The sequence below is a fragment of the Octopus sinensis genome, linkage group LG10 (assembly GCF_006345805.1).
Source record: "Octopus sinensis linkage group LG10, ASM634580v1, whole genome shotgun sequence".
In the NCBI taxonomy this organism is placed as follows: Eukaryota; Metazoa; Mollusca; class Cephalopoda; order Octopoda; family Octopodidae; genus Octopus; species Octopus sinensis.
This window is the reverse complement of record NC_043006.1, coordinates 26,819,408-26,829,407: the sequence shown is the minus strand read 5'-3', so window position 1 is coordinate 26,829,407 and position 10,000 is coordinate 26,819,408. Positions and strand designations below refer to the sequence as shown.

The following is a 10,000-nucleotide window of genomic DNA, read 5'->3' as shown; positions in this document are numbered from 1 at the left end:
GTCCAAAGTATCTTTGCTGTGGCATATAGCACTGGCTACAATATGGTGGAGGACTTGGAATTTACCTTCATTAAATTGCATGCTTCCTTCAGCCCATTTATATATGGCATCTAGGTCTTTCTGCAGAAGTTTACATTAATGTGTCTAACGTATCAATTGGTATGTCCAATAACTTAACACTGCTGTATGCGGTGGCTATATAAGCAATGTGTTCAGGGGCAATAATGGGTTAGATGAGTGCTGATGAAGGGGCAACAACCCCCAAAATATGGCATATACACTCATTACCCATTTTTGTCTTCAATCACATTGTTTACATTTGACGTCTCAATATGAAACGTTGTAGTAAAAATCAGTGCTGGCTATACGTTCTATAGAATATCTGTAGAAATAACCGTAACAAAATTTCTGTAGGAGATTAGCATCAGAAGGTTCCTTGACTGTTTGTACTACTTTTGTTTCAAAGGCATAGCTAGTAAGTGTGACTGTCTGTGTCACTGATGGTATTGCTAGAATCCCTTTGTATTTCTTTAGAAGAATTACTGGGAATCAATCAGGGCCTGTGGCTGGGATTGAGCTCATTTCATCAATGGCTGATATTACATCAGTTTCTTCTATTTCAGTGTTATCAATAATTGCCATCTTTGTACAAAGCTGTGGTGCTGAAGAACTCACCTGGCATAGCTACTTTCAAGTGTCCCAATGAAGTTGTGAAAACATTCTTGTATTGCACATTCAGTATTCCACTTATTATCAAGGGATCTGCAGTCAGTGAGCTATTTTTCTTGAACAGTGATCCTATCTTGTACTGTATTGAAGTAGACTCTTTCGAAGCCTTTATGATTTGTCTTATATTTTCGACAGCCCTGGTTTCTCTGCCCTCTCATTTTCATGGGAGTGTTTGAGTTCATTTTTGATCTGAAGTAATGTTTGTTTGAGATAGGGTCCTTTACTGACCTTTAGTGGCCCATTTAGATTGTTTAAGATTTTTGCTTGTCATTTCGTTAGAATCCTCCTATGCCCAGAAATGATATTTTTCTCTTGGTTTGGCATTCTCTCTGCAGCAAACTTACTACATATGCCTTGCATGATTGTCACAAAATACTGCAGTTTTATGTTAATATCTTGCATAGAGAGACTAAGAGACCAGTTTTGTTTCATAACCTCTTTTTCAATATCCCTCTAATCAGCTTTATGAAATTTCAGGCTGGAGAAGAGTTGGGTGCTTCTAGTAGCCTGCATGTCTGCAGTTTTCTGTGGACCAAACTTTGTTAGGTATTAAATTATGATCTGAGAGAATCATTAGTGTCACGATAACATTATAGATATGCACTGCATCATTTGTGAAGCAAAGGTCCAGGACATTTTTATCCCTTGTTCAGTGGAGCACTTATTTGGTCCATAAAGAGCATGTCTGCAAGGTCAAGCAGAGACTGCTTGCCTCTGTTCATGCAGTGACATACCTGAAAGAAGGCAGCCCTCAGGCCCTTCAACATTAGGGAGGTTGAAGTCTCCTAAAAGAAGTATGTGAGGGTTGTCATCAAGGTTGGCTCACAGTTCTTCCATTTCTTTCAGGCTCTCTTTGAGATTCAAAAGAAACTGTACTATACCGAGTTTCTCAAAGGCCAGGAACCACCTGAAGTGTTACTTCACAGACTCATACGGCATTATTCTTTGCAGGAACTTAGATGTTCCATATTGAAGTAATGGTTAAAATTTGGTCATTCAGTACTCTAATACTGTCCGACGAAGTGTCAAATAAGCACCCATTATTTTTAAGTATTTATATCTATCTCTATTTTTTTTTTTTTTTTCCTGAAAATATCTTCAAATTTCAGTTTTCAGTGGTAGAAATTACAATTCTGCAAATAAAAGTGTTTTTAAAAACTACAATTTCTTATCGATTTTTTTGATCCACTCCAAGGACATACTTGGCAGTAACTTTGTCATTTTCGAAAATTTTCAAGATGTAGTGTAGGTTTTGAAAAGATTGCGATTCTATACAAAAAAATATAGAGTTAGTGTTAGCATTAGAGTCTAAGTTTAAGGAATAAGCTAAGAACTAGGTTTAGAGTTAAGGTTTAAGGTAATGACTAAAGAGAAGAATTTAAAGTTAGAGTTTGTTGTTAACGCTTTGGCGTAGGTTTTCGATTTAAGATTACTAAGATAACTTTAAACAGAAATTGGGAGATTAAAAAGATTTGAATTTCAGTACAATACTTTGCAGAATTGGTAATCGCATCTGTTTAAAATATGAATATCTGAAAGAATATTCTTAAAAATTACTTAGTCCGAAAATTCGGTGGAAGCTTATCCAAAATATTTACTATGTGTTAAATAATTTGCTTTGCGATGTTAAGGTTAATTCCCTGAGACTTGAACTCGGGCAACACCGGGTTTTTCAGCTCGTGTGTGTGTGTATCTATGTATGGATGATGTGTGTTTGTGTGTATGTATATATCTGTGTGTGTGTATATTTCGCTGCAGCACGAGACTTCAGTGTACAAATAGTGTTTGTGTTCGAAGCCCTCCGAGAGAGCAAACTCATTCATTCATGCATATATACACACACACACAGATAAAAGATGAACAAACACCTATATATAACTATATATCATTTAAAAATGATATTATATAACCGTAATCATAGATGTATTTGGCGAGGAACTACATTTTTTTCTTCGCCAAATACATCTATGTATGTACATCTTTTATAAACGATACAATGCCACATATAAGTATTTGCCAATTTTTTTATCGCTTTATTACATGCTCCAGCTAGATATTCCTTATAGCCAACTCTTGTTTCGTGGAATTATTTCCATTCTGATTAAAAGGTTGAATTTTAAAAACCCAGACTCGTCCGAGCACTAATCCGGTGTTCATCTATTATACGTTTACAATAGTCTACTTATTCACCGTGGATTCTTAGACAACTTATATATATGTATGTGTGTGTATATATATATATATGTGTGTGTGTGTGTATGTATATATATATACATACACGCACGCACACAGATATGTATATATATTGTTTATATATATGTGCATATCAGAAAATACGAGACCAAGCGCATCATCTGTAAAACGCTATGTCAAATCTATATCTATTTCATACGTAAATGTCAACATATCTAACTTTATCTTAAGAGTAAGTATCAATATAATCCCAATGAAAATGTTTGGTATAATAAGGCAAAGAATAAGTACGAGTAAAAAAACACACACAACTATTCGAATATATATATATGTATATAATTATAACTGATAGATTTATTTTACTAAAGAACTCACCTTGTGACCAACGCGAAAACACTTCCTCTTTCACTCTATTTCCCCACAATAATTTCCGTGTGGCTTGCAGAAGATTAGGATCCAGTTTAGTCTCCCTGGAAGCCATCGTTAAAAATATGCACTATCCAGGATTTAAAAGGCAACAATTATATTATAGTGGAGGCTCTTCAGAGAAGGGAGAACAGTGACGTCCCACCAGCATGTTAAAAGACTATGGCAACGCCATCATATGAACAACAAAAACAATTATGCAAAGCGGTTGCTGCGCCCTCTAACTAATTACTTCCCCTGACCAATTTTACACTTTCCAAAACGTGTTTTAATTTTTGTAATATTGGAAATCATAATTATAGCAATTAAAATGGGCATGTTTATTTCATTTAAATATCTGATAAACCATTTCTGTATGGCTACATTTAATCATAGTTTTTTTAAAAATAAGGTCTGCTGTTTACACTGTTTTGAATATATTGAAATAGATGCCCATTAATATAGTCGACACTTACTGAAAGCATTGTGTTATACATAAAAGCAAAATATACTTATTTTCGTGATTCAGTCTTAGTTAAATATTGACGTTACATCCCAATTCAACTGTCTTCTCTCCAAAGAACAATAATCCACGTGGCTCTTCGACCTGTTGGGAATAACAGCCAAATCTCCCTCCATATTCTATCTGAAAAGGAGACTGGTCATTGCTAGATATCTTTAATCAAAAATTAGCTTGATCAGGGCTAACCTGAAGCTAAACACTATCTTGCTTTTATGAAAATATTAAAAAATATGCAAATAAACAAAAGCATGCTATTAATATTGCCTTTCAGAATGCCACCATTCTATATCTGTATGTGTATCTTCACATGTATTAAATTTAATTGGCAAAAATCAATGTTAAGTTTGTGTGTTTGTGCACGAACTGTTCGGCTGTGTGGTAAGGAGCTTGTTTACCAACCACATGGTTCCGGGTTCAGTCCCACATATGTGGCACCTTGGGCAAGTGTCTTCTACTATAGCCTCGGGCCGACCAAAGCCTTGTGAGTGGATTTGGTAGATGGAAACTGAAAGAAGCCCGTCGTATATATGTATATATGAATATATATATGTGCTTGTGTGTTTGACCCCTAGCATTGCTTGACAACCGATGCTGGCAAAAGAGACCGATAGAATAAGTACTGGGCTTACAAAAGAATAAGTCCCGGGGTTGAGTTGCTCGATTAAAGGTGGTGCTCCAGCATAGCCGCAGTCAAATGACTGAAACAAGTAAAAAAAGAAGAAAAAAAAGAGTAATGGCAGTATCCCAGCATAGCCACAGCCTTTGGGCTACAACACACAAAGGAATTAAATAAGAGAATAAAGAGAGAGAAAAATGTCAGTAAATACATAACCAAAATAGGAGTATGCACACCCCTTCAATTATACAATTTGCTTGGGAAAACTGGTGCACCCCTCTAAAAAACACCTCAACATACTCATGTCCATTACTGTGAGAAACTGTGTAACTGAGGTAGTTGAGCAACCAGGCACTCCACCCAAGTATCATTTGATAGATCATTGAAGTGGGACACTAACAAATCAAAAAGTTACTTGTCAGTGGTCCAGCACCCATGAACAACTCAAAAGCTGAAAAATGCAATGTTCTGGCAGATTGTGATATTTCAATGTTTTATTCTATTCAGTTATACATGCAATAATCTCCATCTCTATTACAACATTAAAAACATGAGCTGGAGGAAATGAGTGGCTGACATCTCACACAAGTATTTGCCTTTAGCCTAAGGGCAAAGTGTGAGGCCATCAGGCATTAACCCTTTAGTGTTTGCATTATTCTGCTAAAATTAATGCTTAATTATCCACATTGTTTTGAACTAATTATGCATTATCTTGTAACTATGAGATTTTGATGAGATAGCTGTTAATTTTTAAAACGATATTGTAGGGTTGGTGTGAGAGACCAGATCTGGTCAGTTTGAACATAAAACAGGCAGAATACTTTTGGCTGGATATGGCTGGTTTCAATGCTAAAGGGTTAACTCTATGTAATCCTGCTGACTCCAGAAATGAGGAGATATTTACTCTAGCTAGCATTCATTTAAAGGTTAGGTTTTATTTCTTTTGTAACACCCAATGCAACTTACTTTTACTTAATATGGTAATTCAAAAAGATGTAAGGAATCAAGAAGTTTATTTTTTACCATAATAATACCTCATTCCTCCACATGCATCAGCCCTGACTCTGAAAATTGGAGATGCAAAGCTCACCCAGCTTCAGTAAGACACTAATTTTTGCCATATGCAAAATATATACCCAATCTCTAGAAAATGTTGCATTTACAGAAAGTAAACATCTTTTCATTTCTGTAATGAAGTTGTCCTTTTCTGCATTTTGTTTTATGTCTTCTAGGATCACTGGTAATTTGCATACCACATTCCACATTACATTTTTTATTTCTCATTCTGAACTTAAGGCTGTGATTACTGTACCTTCAAATGGTTTACAGTATTTTGGTGTCAGTCTGAACCAAAAATCTGCATGCCTTAATTTCTTTGACAGTAAATATTCCATTTTGAAATCAAATCATAATCCAATAACGTAGTGCCCCATTGCTCTAGTCAATTAGCTGTGTGTGTTGGTATTCCTTTTTTAGAACCGTATATCGACTGTAGTGGACGGTAATCCATTTGTATACAGAAACTTCTTCCATGAATAAATCTAATTGCTAACGCTTTCTTTTCTATTTGGTTGTAGTTCCTTTCTGCTGGTAATAATGATCATGACGCATGGGCTATAACTTTTTTACTCCCATTGTCATATTTGTGCAGAAGCACTGCTCCTACACCATAATCACTCGCATCTGTATCCAATATAATATCCAGCTTCAGATCAAAATGCATTAACAATAAGTTTGATGTTAAAATGTTTTCTAATTTATCGAATGCCTTCTGGCACTTATCAGTCCAGCACCATTTTGCATTTTTCTTTGACAAATCCTTTAGTGGGGCCCTTACATTGTGTATATTAGGAATACAAATTTGGTAGTAATTTACTAGTCCTAAAAAAGCTTGTCGCATAGTCACATTATTTACTGTGAGCATATTTTTTTTATCGCAGCTGCTCTGGATGGATCTGGCTTCCATCCACATAAAATAATAAGTTACAAGTTTGTGAAGATTTTTTTTATCTATTATCTGGCCCAAATATTCAATTTTTCTCAGAAAGAACTCACATTTTTTCTCACTTGGCTTAAAGCTGTATTCTCTCATTTTTTCCAATACTCTTTTTACATGTTCTACATGTTGTTCATGTAATTCACTTAGGTGATATCAAAATCATTGTCCACCAACATTATATCTATGACTTGTTGAAATATGGAAGGAGCCACTTTTACACTGGAGGGGAGCAGCTTAATTTAAATAAGTCACGGTGTGTATTAATAGCTAATAAGTGTGAGTATTCTTCTTCTGTTTGGATTTATAAGTATGCTTTCAAGAGGTCTAATTTTGACAAGAATTTCCCTCCATTTGATTTTGCAAACACTTCCTCAGGACTCGGCAATTGGTGGTTACGTGAGCTTCAGCAATCATTTAAACCCATTTAAAAATCTGCACAAACTTGTAACTAATTATTTTTCTGAGTGGTTTGTCTTCTTGATTATTCCTAGGCTTTCAAGTCTTTCAAGTTCCTTATTTACCTGTTCTAGTGCTGCGAACAGTACATTACATTTTGGCTCAAATATAGGTGTTGCACTTTGTTTTACAACAATTTTTGCCTTTGTTTTTATGCAGCAGCCCAGATCATCTGAGAAAACATTCAGAAATAAATGTTTTATTTTTCATTTCAATCCCTCAGCCACATTTGAACCTTTGACTGAACTGACTACATTCCCATGCAAAACACTTATGGGTGTATTTCACAATTTGAACAGTTCCATCCACTCTTTGCCAAACAAATTTACTGAATTTTTTAACACATATACTTTTGCCATTTTCATTTGGTCCTAAATGTCACATTACACACAAATTCACCTACAAAATATAATCTTTTACCTGTAATACCATGTGCTATTTTTCTCTCTTTCTCTTTTACTTGTTTCAGTCACTTGACTGCGGCCATGCTGGAGCACCGCCTTTAGTCAAGCAAATCGACCCCGGGACTTATTCTTTGTACTTATTCTATCGGTCTCTTGCCGAACCGCTAAGTGATGGGAACGTAAACACACCAGCATCGGTTGTCAAGCAATGCTAGGGGGACAAACATAGACACACAAACACATACACACACATACACATATATATATACATATATACGACAGGCTTCTTTCAGTTTCCGTCTACCAAATCTACTCACAAGGCATTGGTCGGCCCGGGGCTATAGCAGAAGACACTTGCCCAAGATGCCACGCAGTGGGACTGAACCCGGAACCATGTGGTTGGTTAGCAAGCTACTTACCACATAGCCACTCCTGTGCCTTTTGTAGATTTACCAATATACTTTTAAGTTTCTTCATTCACAATGGTAGTATCACTTCGAGTATCTAACTGCATTTTTACTCTTATATTTTCAATTTTCACATTCATGAATTTCCTCTTTGTCATATTACCATTTTCTTTCAACAACATTTTGTTTATTCTTCTTTCTTTGTTCCAACGTTTTGTCATCTTGGTTATACAGTGTGCTTTTACGTGTCCAATTTTTCCACAACAGAAACATTCCACTTTCTTAGATGGGCAGTTTTTTTTCAGGTGTAGACCTCCACATGCAAAACATGGGTTTGTTTCCTGACTTTTGTCTTGTTTGTACCATATTTTAGTACACACTTGATTTCTATTCTGCCTGTTTTGTATTTCCCAATGCATTTGTTTCACTTGGGAGTAATCTTTATGTTCAATATTCCTTGTGTCATGCCTTAAATTTACTATTCTTTCACACTCTTCTGACACTTGTTGTAAGGTTATAGCTTGGTTTTGTTCCAACTTAGCGAAAATTCTTGTTCTTACCTCTGTGTCTTTTCCTGCAGTTAGTCCCTAAATAAATATCAGGCACTTGAACATGTCTGGCATTAACTCATCCAGTTTGAACTTTTCACATTCTCTGTTAACTACTAGCATATGTGATGTAGTTCTCTTAATTGTTCTCTTCTAACCCCAAACATTTCCAGTGAGTATTGAACAACAAGCTTTTCTCACTAAAAATTTTACACAAGATGTCTATTGTATTTCTAAAGTTTGTCATAAGACTTTTTGGGGAGTACATAATTACTGTAATGCTCATGTTCTCCTGCTGCCAGTTTTCTTAGGATTAGATGCATTTTCATATTGTCGTCCCAATCTTTGCTCTCTTTATTGAAGATCTGTTCGTAGTACACCTCAAAGGTAACTCCTTCATCTGGTTCGTATCGGAATTCTGTAATTGAGTTTGCAACATTATCTGGTGAGAACATCTTTTCAGCATTTTTGGACGACTTACTATTCATTAATTGCATCATTTACTGCTGTAATGATAATTGTTGTTGTTGTTCTTGCAGTAGTTGTTGTTGCTGTTTTTGCATCTTGAGCAAACCGGCTAACAATTCTTCCATAATTTTATGATTTTGTATATCGTGAAATCCACACAAAAACTTTAGTGAGTTTGTTTAATCCTCATGAGTTTGTTAATTCCTCATCGCCACTGTTATAATCCAACGTCAGACTGTTATAATCATCACTCCAGTATAACAGCATAGTTAGTTAAACAAGTAAAGACACAACTATCTATGACCAACTCTGTCGACAACTCGACTTCCTATATCACAGTATTTATAACAACTAGCATATACCACTTATCAAGTGGGAGGGGTGTTCCATTATTAGTATCATTATCATCCCTATAACAAATATATTTTAAGAAAATATCAGGGAAGTATACGCAAATATACAAACCAAAAGGTAGCTAGGGTACTACTTATTATTTTAAACTTTAAGTATTAAAATACTTTGCCACAAATTTATATAATTATAAACAGTTAACAGAAATGGTTAAAACTAGCAATCAGGGATTAGAAATGAACAATAACAAGTAAAGGGATAATCAGACTAAGACTACAATATAATCCTATTGGTTCAGCTACAATAGTAAGGTTAAGATATATTTTTCAAAGAGGATGGTAAAGTAAATTACACAAATACAAAGTGAAGAAGATAAAACCAAAACAAAATAAAAAATAAAAGCAAAATAAAGCAAAAACAATAAAAATAGAGATAAAAAGGAAAATGGCTGTGTAAAGAAAGGGATATAGGAAAATAAAATGGATACTTTCTTGTCATTATAATAAATAGTGAGAAGGGGAAGGGAATAGAAACCTTCTGTAATCTGAGTAATTAAGAAATTGGACCTTTTCTGTTTGGCTGGACCTATTGAAATTTCAAAGTTTATTGAAAATTTCAAAATTTGGTGTATTAATGTAATTTTCCAAGCTGAATCTTAAGAGATTTTTTGCTTTTTCTGGAAAATTTTTAAAAAAAAGTTATAACGGTTTAAAGTGTGATAATTTTCACCCAGTCAGAAAACAGGATTTGGAAGCTGTCTGTTTTGTGCATGACAGCACATGTTGTCAACTGTAAACAGATGAAATATTGGCAAAATTCTGCTTTATGCACACCATATAAACCCTCATAATTTTTTTATTCTTTGGAATTTTCAGAAAAATTTTGCAAATTTATATTCTAC

General features: G+C 34.8%; 1 protein-coding gene and 1 long non-coding RNA gene across 2 annotated transcripts in view; both read right to left on the bottom strand.

Moving 5' to 3' along the window:
* The window catches only part of LOC115216738 (ubiquitin carboxyl-terminal hydrolase MINDY-3), a 35,841-nt gene extending 32,287 nt beyond the window's left edge, over positions 1 to 3,554 (bottom strand). The window contains exon 1 of the mRNA XM_029786287.2: positions 3,298 to 3,554. Coding sequence (XP_029642147.1) covers positions 3,298 to 3,403 — 106 coding nt within the window. The 5' untranslated portion in view covers positions 3,404 to 3,554. The remainder of the gene's footprint in view (positions 1 to 3,297) is intronic.
* A 4,248-nt stretch (positions 3,555 to 7,802) lies between these two features.
* Positions 7,803 to 10,000, bottom strand: part of LOC118765065 — a 20,352-nt gene continuing 18,154 nt past the window's right edge. The window contains exon 3 of the long non-coding RNA XR_005000914.1: positions 7,803 to 8,077. This is a non-coding gene — a long non-coding RNA (uncharacterized LOC118765065). The remainder of the gene's footprint in view (positions 8,078 to 10,000) is intronic.